We start from the raw sequence: 27,697 nt of genomic DNA on the forward strand, positions 1-27,697 counted from the left end.
AATCTGGCCGTATGTTTAGGGTAGACACTCTCCATCCAATCTGATGCTGAATCTGAACCTTGAGCTATTTTGCAAAGAAGAATGGACAAAATATATCAGTCTGTAGATGTGCAAAGCTGGTAGAGAAATACTCAAATAGATTTGCAGCTGTAATGGCAGCGATAGGTGGTTCTACAAAGCATTGACTGAGGGGGCTGAATACTTTTGCACGCCTGACTTTTCAGTTTTTTATTTAAAAAAAAAAAATCAAAACCACGTTTCATTTTCATTCCACTTCACAATGTTGCGCCACTCTGTGTTGGTGTATCACATAAAATCCCAATAAAATAAATGTACGTATGTGGTTGTAACGTGACAAAATGTGGAACATTTCAAGGGGTATGAATACTTTTGCAAGCCACTATATAACTGAAATTCCCATAATAAAATATTTGCTGTTGTAAAACTGTATGTCAAAAAAATGGTCAAAGAGAAAAGTTCAAACTATTTATTGGCAAAAGTAAAGGGAGGCAAACAGACAACAATCATAGAGCTTTTTACAAATATTAACAAAGACAAATAAAAAAATATTTACAAACAGAACATTACGAAACACTCAATCTTAAATATTGCAATATAAAATACCTCAAAGCTGGCTGAATCTCTTGTACATCTACATTTGCAAAGTGTGTGAAGTTAGAGAGTGTCTGATCACCATAATATGCATCCCATTCACATCTGTTGGCTTCAGAGTAGGAAGTAATGGTGGAGCAATATCAATATGATTATATATACCACTGGAGGACCCACAGGCTGCGGGTCCTAGCTATATTGTAATTTGTATTGTATCTGACAGTGTAAGTAGCAGTGTTGCAAATCAATAAGCAGGACTTGACTTATGATGTCGTGATGAACTATGAAATGTTTTAGTCATGCTTGGTAGTTGTCCAGAAAATGTACGATATTATTTATGATGTACAATATATCACAATATCAATTCATATCGCCCCCAATACAAGTAAGAACAAATCTCCCTGGAGCAGTTGGGGCTCACACATTTAACTGAGCGGCTTCTGATTGAAGGGTACCTACATTTTTCCCCAGACAGTCTCCATTGTAGAGTAAGGATTTCAGGTACAACTTCACCAAAACTCTAGCAAAACCTATAGTATAAATAAAGTGCATTCTCACAATAAAGTTGTGTTTTATAGTTAAAATATTGCTGGAGTTTTGATCCCTAAAGTATGTACATTAAACCATCTGCTGATTTAAACCTCTCCCTCTTGCCTCAGTGGTTATCCTTGGTCTCCTCCTCTTGCCGGTGGAAGCCCAGGTTCTGCTTTCTCACCAGTTCAGCATAGAGGCCGCCTTTCTGCAGCAGCTCATCGTGAACACCCTCCTCCGCTACCATCCCGTCATTCAGCACAATTATGTGATTCGCCATTTCCACCACACTCATCTTGTTGGATATCAACAGCACGGAGCAGTTGTCGGTTTGTTTTAACAAAGATTGGTGGACCTGTTGAGTGCGATCATGACTTGGTGTTATTACATGTTTAAAAGAAGAGTATAGATAACAAACAGAAATAATGAGCAAAGTTTGAGTAACTAAAGAATCTCCTACCTGGTATTCATTCTCTGTGTCCAAGTCACTGGTGGCGTTGTCGAGTATCAGGATTTTTGGACGTCGGATTAAAGCTCGGGCAATGGCAATGCGTTGTTTCTGGCCTCCAGATACCTGGCCACCCTTCTCCCCGGCATCTGCAGAAAGACACAATACAATGTGTTCATTTAAATCTTTGGGAAATAGATTAAGTCTGTTGCATTAGGCTAGAGGCTCAATGCCAAAATGTTGTTGGTTACAGGATCACTTCATTTAATGAATTCAATTTATCAGTACTCATCAGCAGGATTCACAAAGTTTGATTTAAGACCATTCAAATCATTTTGATACCACATAGAATGCAATGTAAATGTGGAGTCAGGGATATTGGAGAATACTTGCTGTCAAAATCACTATTTTTTATGAACCAGTATAATAGATGCTGAGTTTGTTGTTCTGACCTGTGTTGTATTCCTTTGACAGACCCATGATGAATGTGTGGGCGCTGGCCAGCTTTGCAGCCATGTACATCTCCTCATCAGAGGCATCCTCCAAGCCGTACTTGATGTTCTCCCGCACAGAGCGAGCAAACAGCACGCAATCCTGGCTCACCACAGCAATCTATGAACAAACAGGGTGGAAAGGAAATTTCAGGGACTGCGTAACTGTAACAGCTAACTCTGAGCATGGTTTACAATGAGGGATACAGCAGAATAAATCTAGTCCTGTTACCAGCATGTGATAATGCAAAAGAAGTCTGGGTTGAAGGATGAAACAAGAACATTTGGTAGAATCAGAGAAGAAGCCTTGAATGAACTGTGTTTCACCTTTCTTAAATCATCCATGTACAGCTCCAGGCAACTTTAATTTAATTTTTGTTCTGTGGTATCAGCTGCAGAATTCACTTATGTATTTGTCATCTTGAATCACAGTCAGTTGTTGTGGTTAAATTGACCTGGTTAACCCCTTTGGAAGTCAGAACCTCACATACACAAGTTATGGTTTACTGTTTCAAAGGACCAATTAAAGAGTATTGTGATTAATTATTTATTCTTGATTCCTAAGCCTCCAGAAAAACTTCTTTATTGATGGTTTTTCCACAGTGATATAGGAATTTAAAGAGGACCTATGATGCTTTTTGACTTTTATGACCTATAAACGTTGTTATGATGATTCATAGTCATGCTTAACCATACTAAATTATCAAATAATGACTTACATGCATTTCGACGTATTCCCTGCTGACCGTCTGGGGTGTCTGTGCAGAGCACTAAACACTATTCTAGCCAGTCGAGAAGTCACGTCTTCAAAGCGGTCTACCCTTTCATAATTTGTGACGTCGCATAAACATTTGTGACGTGACCACACGGATGTTTCCATGTATGGTAATGCTGTCACTTCCCTGTTCGCGTCTGCCTCGCGCCCTTATAGGTCCATGCTCGCGCTTCCCGCCACTGAAAGTGTTCCGGAAGGAAGGTAACCAATCACAACGGAGTGGGGTTTGCAAGAGGGGGGAGGGTAGCGGAGATGGCCGATGCACAGGCGGAGGGAGCGGAGATTGCCGAAGCACACACACTCAAGTGTTGACAGGACGTGCTGGATCGCCAAAATAAGAGAAAGAGCTTCCCGAAAATCTACATAGTTTTTTGTGATGTGATTCGTGTCAGGTTGCTCTATAGCAGTGTAAAACAAGAAATTAAGACCAGAAAAGTGGCATAATAGGTCCTCTTTAAAGTACAAATATGCAGTTTTTCATGGTCAAACAGGTTTTAGGCATTAACAGGATCAACTGATTGATTTTACGGAGCACAGAATCTTAATTGCTTCAGGACAATAACTGGAGAGCTTAAATTGACCTTTTCTCCGACTTGTGTAATGCAGTTTTAAAGGCGCCCTGTGGGAGTTCTTCTTCTTGTAATTACTGTAAACTATTTTTTGATTCATTCTCAAAACTAAGGCTTCTCATTATTGCACTCAAATTAGTCTACAATCACGACCAAATGGGAAAGAAAATGTCTTGTCATCAGAACCCACCTTTTCATGTAGGTACTGGTCTGTGTAGCTTTGCAGTGGCTTCCCATCCAGTAGGATCTCCCCTGCTTGGGGTTGGTAGAACCTCTCCAGCAGTTTGACACAAGTGGTTTTCCCTGATCTGTTGAGCCCCACGAGGGCCGTGATTTGGCCTGGTTTCATCTCCAGAGACACGTCCTGGAAGAAGAGAGGAATTAGGTGAATAGGTCATATGTGTTACAATCTATTTCATTTAAAATATAATAGATGCACAGGAGATACAGTACATACTATACACATACATACATACATACCTTGAGCACAAGATTGTTTTCGTCCATATTTTCAGAATACGAAAATTTAACATTTTTGAATTGAATGTGTCCCTTCAGATCTTGTGGGGCCAAAGTGCCCTGTGGGGGTACTTTGGGTTTACGATCCAAATATTCAAAGATCTTCTCAGAGGCACCGATTGCCTTCCTCACCTCCGGGTAGTAACGCATGACAGCCTGTCAGAGAGGTGGTAGAATGAGGCACTTGTTATAATAAATAAATTACATATTTTCTTTTCCCTAACAATCAGAAATGAATTGAAGCTTTTTCCATTCATCCTGATGTGTGGCTCACCTCAACAGCAGAGGCAAACTGTATCTCGAGGAGGACAAATGACACCAGGTCTCCACTGCTGACATCTCCCCTGGTCACAAGAGTCCCTCCATAGTAGAGAATAAACACTTTCAGGGCCAACGTGGTCATCTGGGAGTACAACAATAATAGTTACTCTCAGCAACCTTGAGATGAAATTGCAGACACTACATGCATATTTTGCTACATTCTCTAGGCCCTTTCTGCTATCTCATTCTCACAGACAAACATAAGCTAAGAAATCCTTGCCATACTTTATACAACCCAAATCAGTATTCGACTCACGCTGTTAGCCCAGGTAGAGGCTGCATAGGCGGCTGCCTCCTTCTTATTAAGGGCGTATGTGTCGTCCAGCTGCCGTCGGTACCTCTCTGTCTCACCATCCTCGTTGGCAAAACTCCTCACTGTCTTCATGGAGGAGAAGGTCTCTGTAGCCACCTGGTTGGCCTTAGCCAGGGACTTCTGAACCTCTACAGCAATAGTCTGAAACATGGATAAAAATGGATTTATTTTTTAAGCAATTTAAAATAATTAGATACAGTATGTGCTGTGGGCACAACAGTGACATTGCATACAGTAGCTCTAGCATACATCATAAAACACAAAACAATGACCTTAAAGGTGCTAAAATACTTTGAAGCGCTGAGGGGAGTTGGTAACTTCCAGCAACCACTTTGACAACATTATAAACATATTTTTCTCTTAATATTACCATTGTTAGTTACAAAAAATATTGATTAGATTAGCTTTATATAATGTGGTATATTCAATATCTTTACCTGGTAAAAGCTTCCAGTGAACACAGGTATGACCCAGATGATGGGCAGACCCATGCAGGTGAGCAGGGACATCTTCCATGACTGGCTCACCATGAAGTACAAGAGGAAGCCGAACCGTGCCGTGTACCACATCACAAGACTGAGCTTCTCACTCAGTGCCTCGCTCATGTCATTGGTATCCGTAGTGATGCGGGAAACCAGTTCACCTGAGAAAAGACTTGCTCGTTAGCCTTGTCAAAGGAATAACAGTGCAGTGTGAGTATGTATGCAATGTGTTGATAAAATTCAGTCAATTCTGGATTTTCCCTAGCCAAACCAAATTCTATAAAGTTTTGTTTGATACAAAGTTGATACAAACCTGAAGCATGTACCATAAGTGCAAGGAAACATAGGTTCAGAAAAAAACTTGTGATTTGACAGTATGTTGTACTCTTTTCTCAAAAAATGACTTGATGTTGATTCGGTTGTAATATTTAAAGCATAAGCGTGAATTACCTGTGGAGGTGGCCTCGAAGAAAGCGATCTCCTGTTTGAGCACAGCCTGGAAGACGAATCCCTGCACCGAGGTGTGAATGCGGCTCATGGTGATGTTGTACGTGAGGTCACATATAAACTCAAGCACGGCACTGAAACATATGACAGAAGACATATTACAGTGTGAAGTACCCACAAATGTAAGTTATTGTCAAATTCAACAGTTCATTTTGTGTACAAATATCTAATAATAATACAAATGGCTGAATCATTATATATAAAAAAAGAAGACAAACATTTGAGATGAGATTTTGGAATACTCTGAACTTAAAAAAGTCATGTATTGCACATATTTTGAACCCATGATGCTTTAACTCCTATGTCAAAGATGTTACATTACCTGCCAATAGTCATTATTATCATAGCTGTGATGGCCTCCATGAATGCGTCAGGCTTGTCGTCATTTATGATCCAGTCGGCCACTTTACCGGTGTACTGAGGAATCGCCATTTCACCTGAGGTCAGGGATTCACAAAATTACAATATTGATCTTTGAGGAGGCAAAACTGACAATTTTACTACATCAACCTAAGGAGTCAACAGAGTTAGTGGAGTGGATGCATACCTGGCCGTTGATAGCCTATGACTTCAGCAACTATTTAGACTTTTACACTTCCTTATTTGCCTGCTAGTATGCTTCCATTTTTAACATGACCTACTTTGTGACTGAAGCTGCCAACAACAAAGCAAGAACTGCAAGAAATGCATTTGTTTTTTTGACCATGTGGAAGTATTTATGTAATGTTGAACATCTTGTTTTGTTTTCATCTTTTGTGTGGACCCCAGGAAAAATAATTGTTACTGCAGAAATAACTGATGGGGAACCTAAAAATATATATAAATAACTCCAATACTTTGCCGTGAATATGTCTGCTGTGTTTGCTGACTTACCATAAGAAGAGAGGACCACCAGAAACAGCACAAAAACAAATCGTCCGAGGTATGGCCGCATGTATCCCAATAGTCTCTTTAAAGGCGTAGGGACGTCCTCTTTGGGCTTCTGTGATGGAACCCGCGTCCACAGAGACGAGATGTTTCGACCCCAGGAGAGCAGAAGAGATGACGCATATCGACTCCAGTACAGCCATGCCACGGCCGTCACCACATAGCCCTGTAACACCTGCAAAACAGATGACAGGTTTGACAGGTAAATCTAAAAGGTTATTATTACATGGGAGATTCAGATGATTTTGACAAATGTTAGCATGAAAGCAAACACAACAGCTTTTATAAAATAGTGGATTTGTTCCCTTCAGACTGGTTTGGTTTTGGTTTCAGTTTTTCCCTGGATCAAAATGTAGTAGAGCAGATATATGAATATATATCAAATTAAAACCCTGAAAAGTGTACTTATACAGCACTTGATTTAATATACTTAGTTAAATTGCACCAAGAGAATCTGCAGCACCCACCCATCATCACTGAGCAAGGAACAATTCCGCAAGATAATTTTGATGGCATCTATATTTGTGAATCATTTCTTTTACAAGTTTAGTTAAAATAACATTGTGCGGACAAAACTTCTTAGCCATCCTAGAAGTCTCGCATTTCATACTGGAAACAGCACATGAACACACACTACGGTGAGGGAGCCACAATGCATCATGGGCCGGCCATTCTCTGGACCTATACCCCCAAAGTAACATACTAACATACCCTGAAAGTTGGTAAGAAAAGTTCCTGCTATTGTATTGCAAGGAACCATGGTTTCAAACACAGAAGCATAAGTTAACAAGTTTACACATCCACATACCCTTTCCCAGCAGTGCCAGCCCCACAGCTCCCCCACATGGGTCTGTCCTAGCGCCCAGAGGAGAGTGATGTACACGGGGAAGTGGAAGCAGAGGACCCCTAAGCTCTGCAGGCCCTCGAAGCTTCTCAACCATGGCAGGCTCCCGGGATAGGTGTGGGTGAGGAAGGCTAGGACACAAGCCCTGGTCAACCCTCCTCCCCACAGAGTGATGAACGGATGGGAGAGGAGCAGAGGAGAGAACTGGGCCAAACGGACGGCGTGCACCACACACACATCCAGGCAGGCCAAGAGCACAGGGGACAGGTAGCTCATTTTCTGCATGACAAATCTGCGAATATAACGGACAGAGAGGGAGGCTTATTTACACTGTATGTGTTTTTACAGCTTTAGCAATACTTTACGTGTGTGTGTGTGTGTGTGTGTGTGTGTGTGTGTGTGTGTGTGTGTGTGTGTGTGTGTGTGTGTGTGTGTGTGTGTGTGTGTGTGTGTGTGTGTGTGTGTGTGTGTGTGTGTGTGTGTGTGTGTGTGTGTGGGAAGGAAAATTGCTGTTACTTTGTCAAAGACACAAACGTAATCAGCTCTACACACCCAATCAGGCTTCACTTGTGGGAATAGCAGAAGAATAACATAGGTTACAACTTAAGGGCAGGCAATTTGCCTTTTTGCAATACTAATTTGCCCTTACATGTCCTTTATTTCAAGCTGAGAATATACTTTCACTTGAGCAGCATTACTTTCGTTTTCATCTACACTGCTGATTTCTTTGAAACAATTTGACAGTCAGCCCCAACACAGACACACGAAAACGAATCAGCAAAACGCTCGTGAATACAATATTACAAACTGCATTATAAAGTGAGAATGTAGCCTATGTTACCCTAGTAAGTAGCCTATACCTAACCAATATCATTCATTACAGGCGTTCACATTCAACTTACATTTCCTTTCGACGAAGTGAGTTTGGCTTTGCGGACGTGTGAACGTATTAAAACAAGACGGATATGTTTACTTAAACATTAAAATAGTCAGTTTGTTACGACTCCCAACCGGCTGCGTGCTCAGACGTCGACAGACTGAACCTGGACTGTAAACAGAAACCGAAAGTAACTATTTATGTTTCTGCTGCAACGGAAAGTCCCGAGCAAATCCGCCACAAAGGAACACCAACACTGGTCAGGTGCAAAAAACACACTTTGCTCTAAGTGGTCCCGTGTATAGCCTATTACAAGTCCTGCTTTCATAAACGTATGTAAACTAATAATAATCATGACAATATATTTAAAGACTGTGGTAACGAGATATGCCTGGTGTCAATCTCCAAACAAGGTCAACAGCGACATCCTGTGGCGAGAATCTGGAACTACCATAGCTTTATTTCTTCTATCGCCTCATCAGAATAAGCTTAATAGGCCAAGTACAGTATTTGCACACATAGAAGGGATTTTGAGTTTACTCTAATGCAAGCCTACTTACATACAGAATAGTTTACAAGAAAAGCAGAAATAGACTTACAGCTAACAACAAAGATATGTAAACACAAAATTAGAACTATAACATGCATACAAACTAACATAGGTGAAAAAAACGACAAAAATATGTATAAAAGGCAACAATGAACAACAACACTGTCTACAAGCTGCTGTAATTGTTTCTGAAAAATATAAACAATACAAATAGTGGAAAGAAATTAATACTGAGTGGATGTACTGTCCTTGAAGCAAATGATTACTGTATGAATGCATGTCATCATATAAAGCTTGCATATTTTCATGTTTGGTAGTGATGGATGATATGTTCTTATTTTTTTAACTGTTATTATATAATTTGTAATGAAGTTCATGCAATTGCTATAATGCTTTTGTGGTTCAGATTCCATTACAAACGTGAAATGCATCGAAAGACCGCATTGTATTGTAATTGGCATGTAATAAACTTGAGTCTCTTGCTGGCTCTGGAGGATGCAGCCACAGGGTAGTTGCCCGCTTTGCTTTGTTGGTTAACATTATCCTCTGTCCTCTGTATGAAGTCCATTAAAACAACTAAGGGAACGAAACCCCCTGCAGAAACTTTGAAGTCCCCGATAGCTTCCTTCCTTCCCATGCTTTCATGTCAGAAGGATAGGATGACGTGCAAATCTATAAGTGTTTTTGCTGTTTCAAGCACGGTTGCAGGCCCCTATTAATAACGTATACTTAGTAACCATTTGGAGTGGGCCCAACCCCTTTGTTTGGAACCACTGGACTAAAGTAGCCGACCTAACATAGGCCTAGAGATACATAGATAATGAGTACTTTTACTTTTGATACATTTAGCTGATAGTAGCCTATATTCCACTCCAAAAAATTCAAATAACAAAACATAACTTTTTTATTATTATTGAAAAGCGGGGCTGATTTTCTGAGCTCATGAAAAGTAGTTTTTTCTCACAGGACAGCAACACTACAAACACGTGATGATCTTATAGAATAGCCATATGATGAATTGTTGTAAATTATACCCAACAGTTTATAAAGGAGTTTCAATGAGTTCAACCCTAAACAGCTAGAGGAAAATGCAACATAGGCTTACAGATTAATAGAGCAGAACAATTCATATAGAAACATCATTTTCCTTTTCACATTGTGGTATTGAGTACCATGTCTGAATACTTCTACCACCAGTGTGTGACAGTAATTTTGTCCCTATTTGTAAATGTTTATCTTTTGTTTGGAGGGAGAACATAAACATGCAGTTTTCCAAAAAGGAGGGCCACTGCGCATGCTCAGACATGGCAGCTGCCAGTGGGGAAACTTAACTCCCTCAGAGCCGAGACTCTGTTACAAGGATATTTAGCTAAATAAAACGCGTACACACCGGGCCGACAGGTGCTATGTTTATCGAAGTCACAGCCATGACGGAGTAGAACCGGGGGGACACTTGTGACATCTGTTCTGGATGGAACCGACGGGTCTACGTGACGTTTTCAAATGTATAACTCTGTGTAAGCAAACGCGAAAAGACGAAATTACGTGTTATTCAAGCCTGCAATAAGTTGCTTGGAATTAGCTGCACGTAAAGTTAGCTTAATATGTAGCCAGTATTGCAGCCGTTTCCGCTTACCTTCCCCATGTATGTCAGGCCTGCCACGCCTACTTCAACGTAAGCTAACTCCACAAAAACATCTGGATTCAGACAAATGGCTTTTTAGTGAAGCCTAGCATTAATATAAAGATAAAGACTGTTTTTTTGAAGGTAGCTATACGGTTTAAATCAAAAGCATGCTGTTATCTTGCCTGGCGCTAAAAGACTTCCAACTACCTTTTTTTTGTTTGTTTGTTTGTGTGTGTGTGTGTGTGTGTGTTTTAGCCATTGCAGCAATGGAGGATATTGTTCTCCTTCCCAAACCCACCAATGACCCCCCTGTTCATAGACCCACAGTCACTGAGACTATTGGGCTGCACCACATTACACCAGGTGTGTATGAGCTATATCTTTTGAAAGTCTGATGAAAAGAAACACAGCAAGTTATTGGCTTGTCTTAACAAGTGTGTGTGTGTGTGTGTGTGTGTGTGTGTGTGTGTGTGTGTGTGTGTGTTGGTGTTTTCTACACAGAGCATCTGCAACTCATAGTTGTAAACAGGAAATCTGACGAGCACAAAGATGGACTCGCTAAAAAGATGTCCCACTCTGTTATGATGTCACAGCCAAAGATGATTCCCAACTTTCCGTCACAAAATGCAGCTCCTCTGGGTGCTGCTGACACCAGTGAGTGGCATCTTATACAGTGGATTTAACTGTTTTATCCAGTTTAATGTGGCTGTAGATGCAGAAGTGTGTGGGTCCCCCTCCCAGCTTATATTACTTAGTAATTGTGCTTTATAACATACATCCACATAAATCCCTGTATTCAGATGTTTTTCAAGGATGCCCATTGTGAGATGAGATGGGCTACACACGTTATGAGTCACAGTAACTGGCGTACATACTGTATATTGGTTGTCTAACCCTTTTTAATCCGTACATGCACACATTCAAGTTGTGGCAAAACGTGTGTCATTCTTGAAGGCTGTTGCAGTCAATGACAAAAAAAAATTTAATTTCCAACTGAGCCTGCTAAGTATTTTGGAAGGCTGCTTCCAATAATTAACCCAGATGTTTTTTGTTTTGTGTTTTGCTTTTTCAGCGCTCCACAATACAGCTGCCAAAAATGGAGGCACTCAATTGAACAAGGCAGGGGCTGGTAGAAAAACCTCCATAGCCAAAATCTCCGATCCTTCAATTTGGAAGCAAAACAAGCAGAAGCAGCTGAGGATGGAGGGCAAAGCGTACGTAAGCAAACGCAAAAAGGACGGCGAGATCGTGACAAAGCAGCCGAGAGCGGTGGGGCCACGCTGCACCTCCATTGCATGCAGGAGGGCTTCTAACCGGCTCTGTAATGACATCAACGAAGAGGCCAGGAAAAAAGTGTTTGAGGATTTCTGGCAGCACATGAACTGGGCTCAGAGGAAGCTGTATGTGGCTGGACAGGTTGACCGCGACCCTGTGGAGAGGTCTAGGGCTGTGGGATCTCAGTCGAGGAGATCGGTGTCCCTCCGTTATCATTTGATGGTGGACGGCAAGAGGAAACAAGTGTGTAAAAACATGTTCCTGTCCACACTGGGGATAGGAGAGTGGTCTGTGCTCAACTGGGCACAGATAGGAGCAACGAAGAAGAATGAAGAGAATGAGAATAAAAAACTAGAAAAGAAGCCGGCTGTCTCTCGGCGCCATCAACCAAACCCTGCTTCTTCTTCTGCAGTCTGTAACACTGTAGAGGTTACACAGGGTGAGTGCAATTAAAAGCTGTTTCAATATATCATGAAAATATACAAATCAGGGATACAAATATTATACATCCAACATATTGAGCATTGTATCATCTTGATCTAATCATGAGTTCATATATCAGATATATCGTATTCATGGTAATCTTATATATATTGATATATATATCAAATTAATGAAATACTACAGGGGGATGGATATACAGTATCTCACAAAAGTGAGTACACCCCTCATATTTCTTCAAATATTTCATTATATCTTTCCATGGGACAAAACTGAAGAAATGACACTTTGATATAATGTAAAGTAGTCAGTGTACAGCTTGTATAACAGTGTACATTTACTGTCGCCTCAAAATAACTCGACACACAGCCATTAATGTCTAAACTGAAGGCAACAAAAGTGAGTACACCCCTAAGAAAAATTTTCCAAATTGGGCCCAAAGTGTCAATATTTTGTGTGGCCACCATTATTTTCCAGCACTACCTTAACCCTCTTGGGCAAGGAGTTCACCAGAGCTTCACAGGTTGCCACTGGAATCCTCTTCCACCCATTCATGACAACATCACGGAGCTGGTGGATACTGGAGACCTTGCGCTCCTCCATCTCCCGTTTTAAGAAGCCCCAAAGATGCTCAATAGGGTTTAGGTCTGGGGACATGCTTGGCCAGTCCATAACCTTTACCCTCAGCTTCTTTAGCAAGCCACTGGTCGTCTTGGAGGTGTGTTTGGGGTCGTTATCATGTTGCAATACTGCCCTGCAGCCCAGTTTAAGAAGGTTGAGTGCACGTTTTCAGCGTCATACCAAGAGGTTGGCTTTGGAAAATTGACGTATGAGTGCTGCCAGCATTGCTGCAGGGCTTGAAGGGGTGGGGGGTCAACCTGTCAGTGCTCAGACCATACGCCGCACTCTGCATCATACTGGTCTGCATGGCTGTCATCCCAGAAGGAAGCCTATTCTAAAGATGATGCAAAAGAAAGCCCACAAACAGTTTGCTGAAGACAAGCAGACTACGGACATGGATTACTGCAACCATGTCCTGTGGTCTGATGAGACCAAGATAAACTTATTTGGTTCAGATGGTGTTAAGAGTGTGTGGTAGCAAACAGGTGAGGAGTACAAAGACAAGTGTGTCTTGCCTATAGTCAAGCATGGTGGTTGGAGTGTCATGGTCTGGGGCTGCATGAGTGCTGCTAGCACTGGGGATCTACAGTTCATTGAATACCAGCATGTACTGTGCCATACTGAAGCAGAGCACTATCCCCTCCCTTCGTAAACTGGGCCGCAGGGCAGTACTGCAACATGATAACGACCCCAAACACACCTCCTAACGACCAGTGGCTTGCTAAAGAAGCTGAGGGTAAAGGTGATGGACTGGCCAAGCATGTCTCCAGACCTAAACCCTATTGAGCATCTTTGGGGCTTCTTAAAACAGGAGATGGAGGAGCGCAAGGTCTCCAGTATCCACCAGCTCCGTGATGTTGTCATGAATGGGTGGAAGAGGATTCCAGTGGCAACCTGTGAAGCTCTGGTGAACTCCATGCCCATGAGGGTTAAGGTAGTGCTGGAAAATAATGGTGGCCACACAAAATATTGACACTTTGGGCCCAATTTGGACATTTTAACTCAGGGGTGTACTCACTTTTGTAACCGGCAGTTTAGACATTAATGGCTGTGTGTCGAGTTATTTTGAGGGGACAGTAAATTTACACTGTTATATAAGCTGTACACTGACTACTTTACATTGTATCAAAGTGTCATTTATTCAGTGTTGTCCCATGAAAAGATATAATGAAATATTTGAAGAAATGTGAGGGGTGTACTCACTTTTGTGAGATACTGTAAATAAAATGAAGCAAATTATTACGACGCAAAACCAGCAAAAATGAATCATAGTAAATTGAATTGGGCTTTTACTCATCAGGCCGCAACTCGAAAGTAGTAAATGACATTTCCCTTTCTTTGCAGAACAAGTGAACACCACTGACAGAAACAAAAACCTTCCCCAGGAACCAGAGGGTTCGTCCAGGAACAAATCCCGGGTCCCCGAGCCGCTGGCGTGGAAACAAAACCGTCAGAAGCAGCTGAGGATGGAGGGCAAGCCGTACGTCAGCAAACGCAAGAAAGACGGCACGACCATAACCAAAGCCCAGAGGACTATCGGAGCGAGATGCACATCCGGCGCTTGCAGAAAGGCCTCCAACCGCTTCTGTGCCGAATTCAGTGAAGAAGCGAGGGCCGAACTGTTCACTAGCTTCTGGCAGGGCATGAACTGGGCTCAGAGAAAGACTTATGTGTCCGGTTTAGTGGACTGCGACCCAATCGAAAGAAGCAGAGCTCCGTGGACTCAGTCGAGAAGATCGGTGTCTATGCGATATCATTTGCTGGTAGCCGGAGGTGACAAAAGGCAAGTTTGCAAAAAGATGTTCCTCTCCACTCTGGGCGTGGGAGAGTGGTCGGTGCTTAACTGGGCCCAAAACACCTCCGAGCAAGATGAGGAAAACGCCGAGAAGCAAACGCAAAGGAGGTCCCGGAAAGCTTCAGAGCATGTAGTCCTTAAAGAGTTCCTTAAGGGTTTACCCAAAGTGCCCTCATTTTGCCGTGGGACGACGTCCATGGCTAAGCAGTATCTGGATCCCGTCTTCTCCAACATGTCCGAGGTGTACAGGCACTACTACAACCACTGCTCTGAGAGGAGGAGCCCGCCACTCTCTCGGCAGGTCTTCTGTGCCGTGTTCAAGAGGATGGATTTGGGGTTGTGCGATCCCAAGAAGGACCAAGGGTGTGGTTTGGGTGTGACAACGGGGAATTTGTTTAATGAGCTTTGGGAGGAATACTGTATGGAGAGAGGGGCTCCAGGACCAGAAAAAGCAGGGAAACAGTAGAGTGGCATTAGGGACAAAAAGGTTCTATGTTGAAGTTCATAACCATATCGCCATCAGACGTGTGCCGCTTTATCACTTACGACATGATCACACACACACGTTGACTGCACTTTATGATCTCACGAGTCAGTAAAACCTGCCCAGTGTAGACTGTGGCACTATCCAAGGCAATGCAGTGGATCTTTACGCAGCTAGACAGTTGTTTCAGTTGAGTGGAATTATTCAAGCACTTTTTTTTGTTTTGGTAGTGGAGTGGGGGCCATGTTGTCCCTTAAAATGTTAAGGTCTTATAAGATCCATGGTCAGCTATCATTAGCTGTTAAAGTCAAAATATTTCCGGTGTTTAAAAAATAATAATTATAATAACATATTCAACATTTAACTTAGTCAAACGTCCTCAAAGGACTTGCAAAACGGGATATGTTTAAGTTATTAGTTCTTATTTGTTAAAGTCTCTGCTCGATAAAGAACCATTTGGGCCTGAAAGTTCTTTTTTTTCTTCAATTGTGTAAAAACAATTAACGGAAGCAGTTTACACAGTGCTCTTAGAGGCTAAGCAACTAAAAAAAATAAGAAGTTTTTCTTGGACTCAGCAGCTGGAAAAGAACAAATGTGCATTAGTGTTCTTTTTTTTTCTAAAGGTCAAATTTAAACCACGCTTTCCCTCACACCCCATAGCTTTTTGTTTTGACTTGCTACGCAGTGAAATAACCGCTCTTCTAACAGCTCACACACCCCATACTGTCACCCATACTGTGTTGAGACTCAGTAGTAGCCACACACACACACACACACACACACATGCACGTATACGGTCGTCACCCTGCTATTCTTCTCCGCACAGTGGCAGGAAGTTGTCCAGATTTCCGCAGGGCTTCTGAAAGAGAAAAAAAAAGCAAGCGAGGGGACAAAGTGGGCTGGGTTGGAGGCGCTGTGAGGTGTTAGTGGCGGCGGCGGACGTGCAGATGGAATAGGGCGACTTCACTCAGAGTTAACTGTGGAGAGGGCAGCAGGGCCGGAGCAACAACACTTAACAACAGTGTCCCACAGCTGGGCTCCTGCTAGATCAGAGGCAGGTCTCTACCAAACAGCTGGACTGGACTGAGGATTCACTCTATAAGGAAGAGAAGAATAAAAGGCCCTGAGCCGCTGACCTGAACCAACCTGGAGATGTTGGCCCTACGGACGTTGGTTCTGATGGGACTGAGCTGGACATGTCGAGGTGAGTGGATTGGTTTAGTTTTTTCTCAACAGATGAAGCTTTACATCGTCCATATATGGAACACGTCACCTGTTTTAAAGTGTAGTGAAACTGCATCCTGTGGCTGTCGATGGAATACTGAATTCAATCAAATCAAATTAATTCTCACAGGTTTTTTTGAGCCCATGTCATGTGGGTTATAATATTATGACTGAGGCTATATATTTTTATGATATTTGATAAAGAACTTTATGAAAATATATTTTTCCAAAATTCCTTATATTTTGGAATAGACCGGTCTTGGTTGACCCAATTATTTTTTTGTCTTTAAAAAAAAAAGGTTTATCATTGTAAATATGGATTTTACAATCGATCATATACTGCTAAGGACAGAGTAAGACTTAACAGCTTCATTTTATTATAGGTATAAGGAATTTTACCTTTATAATTATATATTTAAAATATTTATTAAATATATTTGTATTCCTCTTGAAGGCTCTCTATGCTGGTCAAGTGAAACGAAAGCGTTAAAAACTTTTAACACCTAATTTCAGCTCCATTGTTCAGGCTTCTTTTTTTCTGCTATGATTTAATGGTCCCACGCACACGCACACACACACACACCTGCCAAGCCCATTGTCCGACACTCCATCACATTCCTCGTTACCATGGCGACGACCTTCGACCTTTATCGAGGCCCGGCCCACTCCATTTCCTGTTGCTATTCGCTTCTCCTGGAAACTTCCTGTTTATGTCGGGCCTCGTTTCCTGTTTCGTTGTAACGGGCCGTATCAGGGCCCACCTTTCATGGCTTGACCTGCATTGTTATGAGTAGGCGCTAATGCTCTGAAACAATGAGGGGTTTGAATATGTGGGCGAGTCGGTCCTGTGATAAAACACTTAGTGAGAACAGTTTGCGTGGTGAAATGAAGCTGCAGTATCCAATGAATAAATGCACAATTTGATTAAGTACAATTCCATTTATTTGTGAATCGTGCCAACCTATGTGAATGTGGAAATTATGTTGCCTTTGACGTAGCTCAGTGCTAATAAAATAGCCTGCAGTTTAAATGGACAAGAAATACCCTTGTATGATTAATTCACAGACAAGACATTCATATAGAATACTGTACACTATCTATATAGGTTAAGAAGTGGCAACACCATGGCTACAATTTATATACAACAACAAGATCATCATTTTTGTGTGACATTGTGCACCATTTCCACTGATCTGTGTTGGTCTCCACAGCTGCGTCTGGCGATCCGTGGGGCCAGTGTCCAGTCAACAGAAAGTGTGAGGGCAAGTTTGGAGACGGGACATGTAACAAAGAGTGCATGGAGCCGGAGTGCCTCAGAGACGGCTTCGACTGCCTGAAGGACCGGGCCCAGTGCAAGTAAAACACTTTTGACATTATTTTCGGCGGCATTTCGAATTTAGGCAGTATAATGAATGAATGAGCAATTGTGCCATTAATGATGTTTAATTAGTCACAGCCATTTATTCCTTGCATTTCTTACCATTAAAAATTGATTATTCACCATGGAGCTAGTAGTTTGAAAGCCAAAATATCACATCACATCTCACAGTCTTGGTCGACAGCTCTGTGTGATAACATAATTTTGGTAAATCTCTAATCTCTTTGTCTCTCCCCACCATGGCTCTCAGTCCGAGCCACATCCAGTACTGTCGCGATCACTACGCCAACTCCCACTGTGAGCAGGGCTGTGACAGCGCCCCCTGTGGGTGGGACGGCAGCGACTGCTTTACTCACCAGAGCCCGCTGTGGGCCAAAGGAACCCTGATCCTCCACGCTAACATCCCACACCAACGCAGCACCTCCTCCAACAGCTCCATACTCTGGGCGCTCAGTGTCCTCCTCCAGTCGCCATTAAAACTGAGAGGCTCCGCCCCCCTGGCACCTACCAGGAGCTTGTTCGACTTTGACTCTCAGCAGCTCGCCACCCTGCTGGCTCAGCCCTCGTCTGACTCAAATGGGTAGGTGCTGAGTGGTAGGGCAAAAATAGTGAATGTTGGTACGTTTTGAATTAAATTCTAAAATGAAAGTGGGCCATGCAAAGAACCTTAGGGAACTCCATTAAAGGTACAGTGTGTAAATATGACTGGCATTTTTCAGAACTGACATAGATAGAAATGTTTCTACAGTAGCACAGGCGTAATGGCCTAACATGTTTTTAAATATAATGTGTGTCTGTCGGAAATGCACCTGTTGAAGGATGAAGAAGAAGTATTGTAGAATGAATAACTAAATACATCTTCTACTCATCACTTGACTTGCAGAGATAGTTGATGCCACGTTTAGTAACCAGCTTCTTGTCCTTGAAGGCCATCATAGCTTTTGTAAATTATCCGATTAGGAGGGGTAAGAAGAATAGAGCGTTGCAATCTAGATTCTCACCAGTAGATGCTGCTAAATACTCCGATGGTACACACTTTACAGGGATATATCTAGGAATGTTTCATTTTTATATTAATATTTAATATTAATGCTGTTTCCATTTTTATTGAAGTTATCTCAGAGGTACGTTTGGTCATTTTTGCGTTCTATAATCGGATCTTATTCTTTTGGAAATAAGAGATTTTGTGAAATAAACTTACCCTGACTAACAGAGCAAGCCTCAGTAATGACATACATGCCCTTTTTCCTAATGTTCTCCCCGGTCTCTCTTTCCTATAGCGCTCTCCTTTTCCTCCAAGTGGACAACAGGCCGTGCTCCCGTCTGCCCTCTACCTGCTTCCCTTATGCCACCGAGGCAGCCAGCTTCCTGCGCGCCGCTCTGGGCAAGAGGAGGCCCTCGTTCCCCACCATCCCACCAGAGCTGCAGGCCGTGGTCAGCATCAGAGGGGTCCGGGAGGAAATAGGAAGCAGGGATGAGGAAACTGTGACGGAGGAAGTCAAAGGTAAGCTCACATGTCCTATTTCCAAAACACACACACACACGCACACACACACACCCACACATTTTGAATTTCATCCAAGCAAAGCACTATAAAAACACCTTCCCTTTTCCAGTGTGTAGGTGTGTTGAGGGTCAGTGCTGCTGGTTTCAGTTTGAGTTGTTTGATATTTATCGTGAAGTTGAATACCACTAAGAATACAAGAATTATCACATAAATACTTGTAGAATCTTTGTATACTTTGGATTTATGTTAACTAAAACACTATATAAAACTTTGAATCTACAGTAGATTTATTATTTACTGTGAAAAGTGTTCTTTTTTCCGTATCATACATTCCTAACAGAAAACTCCTTCTACATTCCATTTTTTTTCTCTCTCCATCCCTCTCCAAGAGCCGACCCCCGCTTGGCTGTGGGTGGTGATAGCCGTAGCCATAGCGTTGCCGCTGGTGCTGGCGCTGGTGGTGTTCTTGGTGGTGAAGAGGGTGAGGAGGCAGCGGGCCGAGAGGGAAGGCGGCAACAGGGTGAGACACCGCTCCACTATCACGGACAACCACCACGACCCCAAATCTAAGGCCCTGGTCCCCCACACGGCCCACCAGGAACAGAGGGTCCGGTCCAGCAGAGAGAAAGACAAGATCAGCCTGAGGAAAAAGAAGAAAGCAAAGGAAGCCGAGAAGAAGAGACGGAGGGAACCGCTCGGGGAGGACGCCATTAGAATGCGGTGAGACGGGCGGCTTTGAAAAGACACGAGAGGATGTTGTGTCTGCTGGGGGCGGGGGATGAATGATGTCATGTTGACGAATATAGTAGTAACTGAAAGAGAGGAAACACATTACCCACTATTGTCTGCCAGTTCAATGATTTGAATCTCCCAAGTCCCTTTCCTTTAGTCCATGACTGCAATGATTAAAAACTATCTGCAATTCCCACATCTCAGATTTGATGATTGTCTCTTTTTTTTCATAACTGGAAGTAAACTGTATTGTGTCTGTATTGAGACTACCAACACGTGTGTGTTTCCATGGTATTTTTCCAACATACCCTAATATGGCAAGACTGTGCTTGCGAAATAAAAGAAAAGGAAATTTGTGACCACAGTAGTTTAGTTTCTAAATGTTCCGTATCAAAACTGTGCTTTTCAGACCTCTTAAAAGGGACCCGGACATAGGAAGTGACACCGACTTTACTCAGAGTTCAATGGAAGACATCAGTGTGAGATGCTCCAGGCGACAGGAGGACACCTCCATCTGTGACCACAGGAGCCCGGAGCAGAAACACTACCGCGCCGGAACCTCCTCACAGCCACGCAGAGCCATACAACGTAAGCTTTGACATTCATTTATTCATTCATTTATTCATTCATTTACTCAGTCACTGCTTTTTAATCCTGGGTATTTGGCATGTTTTATGTTGCATATCAATGTAAATTGAATATCTTTGAGAGTGGTGAATAGTACAGATAACTGGCCATGGACCTTTGTTGTAGGTCTATCCTACTCTCTCCCCAATAAAAAAAAACAAATACAGTCTGAGACTAGAGAGACTACATGTGAACTATTCATATCTTTTTACTTAGTATTTCAATGGGAGGTGGACCTTGATTATTTCTTGTTCTCCCTCAGCTCCCCCTAGAGGATGGGAGAGAAACGCCATGCCTCCTCCTCTGCTCAGTCCTCCTCAGCAGGTCTGTACTTGTTTTTTTTTCTTATTTTTTTTTTGACAGCGATCATTTTATTTAAGGCTTAGGTATAACTACTGGGGCTGTATTTGTTAATTATCTTTCAATGTATTTGTGAACATTTTGACGTTGTAAAGTTACTTGTGTGCATTATGTGTATGTCTGTATTACATACTCATCATGTCTTGTCTGTGTTGTCAGTCAGCAGAGTGGTGTGGGCCTGATGGCTCTGTGGTTCTGATCCGAGCGGTGCGTAGCGGGCTGGACAGAGTGGTCCTGGAGCTGCTGAGGGCCGGGGTCCCCGTCAACAACACAGATCACACTGGTAATGCATCAATGTCACAGTTACTCATATTGTCATGGTACCTCAAGGTCTGAATCAAGCCCAAACCTCGCTTAAATAGTATTTGCATATCATTCTTGGTGACTGTTTTAACCTTTTTAAACCTATCTTAAATGCGCCAATTGTAGCTAATTTTACAGATTGAAAGTTCAGCTTGAAAAAAAAAACCTGATCTTTCTCATCACGGTGGCAGGCTAAAACAGTGATAGAGAATTATGTGCAAGTTTGTTTTCATCAATGCCTGTATAATTCACTACTACAATGCTTTTCCTGCAAATGTTGTCATCGCTGAGGTTATAGGCCGACATTAAAGTGATTCTGCTTTAACCCCTCCCTGCATCAATTGGTTGGCTTGTCTACAGGATGGGTTCAAGAACAGTATTGAGTGAGGGTCAACAGTGATTTTTGTGCCCAACACACAATCACTGTAGTAACACATACAAGAACACAAAGAAAGTAGCCTGAAACCCATACAAAATAAACTAATTTGTGACTGTATATGCTAAACTCACCGGCCCACATGCCATAGTTGAAACCAATGCACAAATGGGTTAACGCTCACTTTTGAGAAAAATAACAGAGCTTTTAAGCAAAGCCACTATTTTCTGACACATGTACACTGAGGGGCTGAGTAACTGCTGTAACTTACCCCGTCTCTCTCACGTCCTCTCTTTGTGTCCCTCCTCTCCCGATCTGTTCTCATCTCTCTCTCCATGGCTTCATCTCTTCCTTCTCCTTCTCCAGCTCCCCTGCTGCCCTCCTCTGACTCAGAAGAACAAAGTTAATGTGATCTAGTGCTCACGCTCGGGTCGACGGACATATTAACTTTGCCACTCATCCTTCTCCTTTGTTTTTTTACTCTTTTATTTTCTGTCTCTTTATCACCTGTGCTGAAACTATCCATCCATCCCTCCATCTCTCTCTTTCTCTCTCTCTTCACCATCTGGGCTCGACTCTGTTGTGTAATGGTTGTTCATTGGCTGACTTACTCCCTCCCCGACTTGCCCCACACTCACACTGTCTCTCTCAGGGAGATCGGCCCTGCACTGGGCATGCTCAGTCAACCACCTCTCCCTAACACGGACCCTCATTCGCTACGGGGCCGCCGTGGACCTGCAAGACAACAAGGTCAGTTCTAAACATTTTTTTTTATCAATATAGACTATGAATCAAGAGTCATCCACGGTTAAAACTGTCCAAGCTGACTGCAGGTGTATGGGGAGACACAGCAGGTGACACTTCATTAAACTTTGAAAATTGATCGCTAAGCAGACAAGGTGTAGTAAGATAATCACATTGATGTACATTTTGGACCCTTTAATTACACTAGTATGAAATATGACATGTTATGGAATCAAAATAGCCCAACATCTCAAAATTGACCAGTGCTTGAAAAACATTGTATTTGCGTGTTGTGTCTCCACCTAATTTATTATTAGGCAAATTTTCTGAATATATTGACAGTTTGGACCTGTTTGCTGTACTATTAAGTAATAACAATTAATAAAAGGAATACATATCCTCCAGACATGGCAGAAGTATTTTAAAAGTATGGATCATTTTATCTCCTGTAGGGCGAGACAGCTCTCTTCCTCTCTGCGCTACACGGTTGCTATGATACATCCAGACTCCTCCTCCTCCACGGGGCCAACCTGGAGCTTCACGATCGGCGGGGGCGTCGCCCGATTGACGTGTCACGAGAGGGCATGCATCACCAGGTCCTAGAGCTGCTATTGGCCCACCAGATCCAGAGAGGGCCCGTTACCGTGGACACAGCCAATGACATGATGTGGGACGAGCGCACGCTGATGTACCAGCCGTGGGCCGCAACACAAGGCCTGCCCGGGAGAAGCGCCTCCTTCTCGGGGATCGTCGCACATCGAGACATGACACCGCCGCCACAAAAGTAAGCAACACAATGTGCACCTATTGGCAATAGTATGGGACTCTTAATTTGCCTTCTGACGACGGGGAAACCAAACGAATAAATGAGAAATTTCAAGATTGCTTATTTGTCATACACACAACACCTATTGGAGCAGTTTTTGACAATGCATTTCTTGGGTCCCAGGCTCCATTCAACCAATATGAACTGTTGTATGTGGACTATTTTATGATATATATTCATAGAGCTGAAATACTGTAAGTCAATCTATCCAAATGCCAAACTCCCTCTGTACACCTTGTCAATCATGAGGATTTCTTAGTTGCTTGTGATAGTAAATTGATAATAAATTCAATAATTTATTGATTTAAGTCAATTGATTCAGAAAAGGAAAAAAATAATCCCTCTCTCTCACATTGCATTCCTAACATGTGATGATTTTCTTGTCTTGCCAGTGATTGGTCGATGAGCCGAGTCCAGTACCCGGCCCCTCAGAACTGGCGTCCGCAGCTGACCCAATCGGCGACAGCGCTGGTCCCTCCGCGCGTCATGGGCCGCTCCCCTCGGCCTATCAGCACCTTACAGGAAGTGACCTCAGAGGACGAGGACCGCGACAGGCATCACGAGGTGCTCCGGGCTGCAACGCCTCACTTCATGTCCCCGCAGCCTGCCCCTCGACAGCGCTCCTTCTCCTGCACCCAGCATGCATTGCAGCGTCGCTCCAGTGCCCCCCAGCCCGAGCCCAATTACATCATTGTGACAGACATAACAGCCAATGAGCCGGTAGAAAGAGTGGTGGTTGTTTCACCTCCCACCGATGCTGCCGCCCGATCAGATCGCCTGCTGCCGGTTGTGAAAGGCGACAATCACAGTCGAGCAGAACAAGCGGCGGTGATTTCAACAAATTCAGAGCAGAAGTCCAGAGGTGAGAGGTTAAACAACACCGCTGACTCCACACAAACCGCCCTGTAGAGAACACAAACAAGCTGCCAAATGACATCTGCCTTTCCATTCGACTTATAAGAAAAGCATCGAAGAACTGGTGGAAAAAAAAGATAATGACTAACAATGAGGCTTCATTCAAAACGTTTGACTTAAGATGTATTTGTATTGTTAAGCCCAGTGCAACACCGAAGCCTTACAAGAAGCTGGAGGGAGTCCAACCTTGAATTACTGTCATTATGGGACCTTTTTTTTTTTTTTATAACATGTTGGTTGTCGTCTAACAGATTTGCTTGTTTGATTACTCCATTCAAAATGAATACACGGCAGCACTTGGAGATTTCTTTCGTAAAATCACTTCCCCAGTTTCCCCTCAGCCTTGCTTAAATTATTATTATTCAAAGAATTCAAATATTTACTAGAGAGGGGGATATTGTTCCTTGTAAATGAAGTGTTACAAAGCACAGTCCAATATGTAATATAAAAAAAACGTGTCTGAGATGGTTTCAGTAAGTCATGTGATGAATATTACAGTCAGTCACCCTGAAAAGGCAACATCTTGTGAATCTTGTTGCCAAATACTGTGATATATTCCTTCATATCGTCTTTGCGAAAACAATCGAGGGGAAATGATGAAAATAAATGTGTATGGATGCACAGAGATGTCAGTGTCCTGCTGATGCATGCAATAAAGTGACTTTTTTATGCAGTTATTATGGATTTTTCATTTTGCTTTCAAGATCACTTGAGTCATAGTCAGCATTATATTTGTATCGTTATGAATCAGCTTTTTCATCTTTATTCAACATAAGAGCACAGTAATCAGAACTTACATCTTACACCAGAGCAAGCAGGAGGGTTGTTTTTAAAAAGATTAAATGAAGACAAACTAAATACCTTATAATCATGATGAATAACTGAATAAATAACATGTATAATTTATAAACTCCAGCGCCACTTTCATTGAGCTGTAGTTCACAACCAGTAAGTGGAGTTGTAGGCTATAGCTGGCGCGTGGTAGAAACACACCTGCACGCGACCATATTCATCAGAAGGTTTTCTTCCAAAATGTTAGCCTTTGAATGAAATGTTCTAGCCTACTATATCACCCCACAGATGGAGACAATAGGCCTATCTTTCTATTTAAAAAATCCAGAAACGAAAAACTTCTTTAAATCTGAATAAAAAGTACCCAATTGGATTAATACATATAATTTACAGCTCTCGTATGTATTTTCTCTTCCGTCTGATCAAGTCTACGTTTATATTAGTTCGTTAAAATGTACACAAGGAAATGTCTTTCTTCCGATAAAACAGACCTCCAAAGGGTTCAAACGCTTGTTTCTCCTGAGAAAAGGGGAAACGGCGCTGCATTTATAGCTTTACTACCTGTGAACACTGATGCATGATTGGAGAGGGTGGTGAAGAGAGCAGACACTTCCTTTTTTCCCACGCGCATTCGCCGACGACTGATCAAATCAGCTACAGACCGAAAGGACTGCAACGTGGATTTAAAAAAAAGAGCTAAATTCTCTATGTAGGGAAAAGTTACTTTAGTTTAGACATTTAAAGGGATTATTATTTTTTTTATTTTTTTGTAAAATTTAAGTTAAAACGTGCAAAATATTTTGAAATGTTTTGTCGATGCAAAAGCAGGCAGATATATTACGCACGAGAACGGCACCTTTTACGCACGGCTTCAACTCATTCCCAACTTTATATTATTTATTTACACTTGCATATCTATACCTTGATATCGACAATAAGTGTGACCTTAAAATGCGTATATAAATATTTTGTTATAGTTTTTCAAAGTGGGATTGAGCTCGTTCCATTATGTTAAACGTCACCGCATGGCTGTCATCTTGGCGTGAGTATACCAGCAGTCCACACTCCTCATGGCACGTGCCAGAACACAAACAACATTATGCATGGTTTACAGATTTTTGCATTTGTTTGTTTACAAATTACATATATTAAATTAAGGTGCAAAAATACTTAATTAAATTACAAAAATAACACGAATGTACATACAGGCTGCAGCACACTTGGTGTGAACGTAAAATATTTTCAACAGCTACACATCAGACTTTACAGAAAGCAGTCCGTTTTAAATACATTGCAATGTCCCCGTATAAAGTTAAATGAACAACACATGCTGGTATGAATATTAATCAGCATGTAATAGTCATTAAAAGTTCAGTTTGTGGAGTCACTGTGTGGTGCTCAGGGCCACGGCCTCCACACTGACTGGCCGGTCGGTTGGCTCTGGGACGGGCTCAGTTTGCTCGATAGACTCGCTGCTTTGTGGCTCTGATGGGGAGTGACGGGAGAGCGTGGTGATCCGGTCTGAACGCAGCTGGACACCGTGAAGCCAGGCAGGCTGAGTCTGTGACTAGACCGTTCTACCAGCAACCGGAGAATACACCTGGAGGATTCCCTGAGCAGCAGAGAGCTGGAGCAGGAACGGGCCTCGTTCGAGTCTGAACGGGAGAAACGAGCAGCGAAAGATGCCTCCAGTGCTGCTTTCCCCTCCGGTCCCAAGAACTGCGCAGCTCTCTGCAGGCAGCTGGAGAACCCGTCTGTGAAGGAGTGTTTCTGGCCTTCGCTTTCAGCTCTCCTGGTGTTCTGGAGGAAGCAGACTGTGTGCTCAAGTACCTCAGCTTTCTCCACTCTGCGCTGAGTCGCTTCCTAAGACAGAAACATGAAGAGTTAGTAATCAGTCAATCAGCCCCTACAATAAGACATTTTATCTTTTAAGATGGTCGGCGGAGCTGAACATATTTAACCGGCGTGTATCTTACCTGTTGCTGTAGCAACATATTCTTTAGGCTCTCCAGGCTTTGGTTTATTCTCTGCCTTCGGCGTCTTTCCACCTGCGGTTTGAGATTCTGCGAGAAAGAAACGAGATAATCGATTAATATAATGGTACTAAGAGGTGAAATGTTTCAGTCGTTCAAAAAAAATGCACAATTTTAATGTACATCCATGTAATACGTACCTTTCTTTTAGCCTGTGCGTTCTCTAAATCTTGAAGCAATTTCATGATTGTATGCAAAAAGCAATCCAGCAGTTATTGTAGTTCTGTCAGTCTTTCAGTCAAAGCGTAATGTGCCCACACAGGCTTCAGTGAGGGCTTTTAAACCGTTGATGGGCGTTGGCGTAACTTTAGGCTCCACCCACCACATACATCATTTTACTGCTGGCTAAAATGATCAAGCATTCAATTCGATAAAGTCTGTATTGTTTGTAAATTATTCATATTTACAAGTGAAATTCGTCTTTCCTCGTAACTCTGTTCCTTTTATATTCAAAGTTAAGAGTTGGGCATATAATTGGGAAGAAAAAAGATAATTGTAACGCATTGAAATACACTTTTACATTTTAAACATTTATTGTATTTTCTACTTCGTTTTCTTCTCAATGACCTATCTTTAACACCCGGGTCTGAAGTTGAATACAGATTAAACGAGGCCACTATGGACCTTTTAATCAATATGCGGTGCACGTGCCCGAGTGAGCGACACGCGCCTGAGAAAGGTGTTATCAGCTCGTGTGACCATGTTTTGCACATGAGAGCGAAAACAACATCCTGCCAAACAGCGTGAAGATCAGACAAATGACTGTGGGTGACTTCTCACACCATTGTTATGTAAAGCGACACGAGACATGTCCTCAGGCTGACTCTGTTAGAAGAAAGCAGCGAAGAGAGCCTAGGGGAACCTAGAGATA

The 27,697-nt window shown here is 42.5% G+C and overlaps 4 protein-coding genes across 4 annotated transcripts; 2 read left to right on the plus strand and 2 right to left on the minus strand.

Annotated features, from left to right (window-relative positions):
* Window positions 1-498: 498 nt before the first annotated feature.
* tap1 (transporter 1, ATP-binding cassette, sub-family B (MDR/TAP)) lies at window positions 499-8,373 on the minus strand. Its single transcript, XM_080039061.1, has 13 exons — window positions 8,242-8,373; window positions 7,304-7,631; window positions 6,442-6,670; window positions 5,891-6,005; window positions 5,512-5,642; window positions 5,017-5,222; window positions 4,523-4,720; window positions 4,220-4,348; window positions 3,907-4,101; window positions 3,617-3,790; window positions 2,044-2,203; window positions 1,604-1,740; window positions 499-1,498 (listed from the first exon to the last, which is right to left on the minus strand). Exons 2-13 carry the CDS (start codon window positions 7,622-7,624, stop codon window positions 1,268-1,270), a joined length of 2,226 nt encoding a protein of 741 aa, XP_079895187.1. The 5' UTR covers window positions 7,625-7,631; window positions 8,242-8,373; the 3' UTR covers window positions 499-1,267.
* Window positions 8,374-10,151: 1,778 nt separating this feature from the next.
* Window positions 10,152-14,991, plus strand: LOC307260002 (uncharacterized protein; the record flags this gene model as incomplete). Its single annotated transcript, XM_080040102.1, has 5 exons — window positions 10,152-10,283; window positions 10,649-10,756; window positions 10,895-11,047; window positions 11,466-12,107; window positions 14,075-14,991. The coding sequence occupies exons 1-5, from the start codon at window positions 10,238-10,240 to the stop codon at window positions 14,989-14,991; spliced, it is 1,866 nt and encodes a 621-aa protein (XP_079896228.1). The 5' UTR covers window positions 10,152-10,237.
* Window positions 14,992-14,998: 7 nt separating this feature from the next.
* On the plus strand, window positions 14,999-24,657 carry notchl (notch receptor, like). The gene is made up of 11 exons (XM_080040101.1): window positions 14,999-16,213; window positions 17,445-17,589; window positions 17,862-18,191; window positions 18,892-19,115; window positions 19,508-19,838; window positions 20,260-20,438; window positions 20,740-20,801; window positions 20,997-21,120; window positions 22,169-22,266; window positions 22,713-23,044; window positions 23,479-24,657. The coding sequence occupies exons 1-11, from the start codon at window positions 16,162-16,164 to the stop codon at window positions 23,993-23,995; spliced, it is 2,394 nt and encodes a 797-aa protein (XP_079896227.1). The 5' UTR covers window positions 14,999-16,161; the 3' UTR covers window positions 23,996-24,657.
* A 1,534-nt stretch (window positions 24,658-26,191) lies between these two features.
* her7 (hairy and enhancer of split related-7) lies at window positions 26,192-27,011 on the minus strand (the record flags this gene model as incomplete). The annotated part of the gene is made up of 3 exons (XM_080039645.1): window positions 26,192-26,656; window positions 26,770-26,856; window positions 26,967-27,011. The coding sequence occupies 3 exons, from the start codon at window positions 27,009-27,011 to the stop codon at window positions 26,192-26,194; spliced, it is 597 nt and encodes a 198-aa protein (XP_079895771.1).
* Between the last annotated feature and the right edge of the window lie 686 nt (window positions 27,012-27,697).

Source organism: Ammodytes marinus (genome assembly GCF_949987685.1).
Source record: "Ammodytes marinus genome assembly, chromosome: 13".
Lineage (NCBI taxonomy): Eukaryota > Metazoa > Chordata > Actinopteri > Uranoscopiformes > Ammodytidae > Ammodytes > Ammodytes marinus.

What these genes read in the sequence shown, in the direction of transcription:
- notchl (XM_080040101.1), top strand. Translation starts at nt 16,162, where the DNA reads ATGTTGGCCCTACGGACGTTGGTTCTGATGGGACTGAGCTGGACATGT. An exon ending in GCCACGCAGAGCCATACAAC is followed by an intron (nt 20,439 to 20,739) that starts GTAAGCTTTGAC and finishes GTTCTCCCTCAG; the next exon opens with CTCCCCCTAGAGGATGGGAG. An exon ending in TGCTCAGTCCTCCTCAGCAG is followed by an intron (nt 20,802 to 20,996) that starts GTCTGTACTTGT and finishes CTGTGTTGTCAG; the next exon opens with TCAGCAGAGTGGTGTGGGCC.
- tap1 (XM_080039061.1), bottom strand. Translation starts at nt 7,624, where the DNA reads ATGCAGAAAATGAGCTACCTGTCCCCTGTGCTCTTGGCCTGCCTGGAT. An exon ending in GGTGGTCCTCTCTTCTTATG is followed by an intron (nt 6,006 to 6,441) that starts GTAAGTCAGCAA and finishes CCCTGACCTCAG; the next exon opens with GTGAAATGGCGATTCCTCAG. An exon ending in CCTCTACCTGGGCTAACAGC is followed by an intron (nt 4,349 to 4,522) that starts GTGAGTCGAATA and finishes TTGTACTCCCAG; the next exon opens with ATGACCACGTTGGCCCTGAA.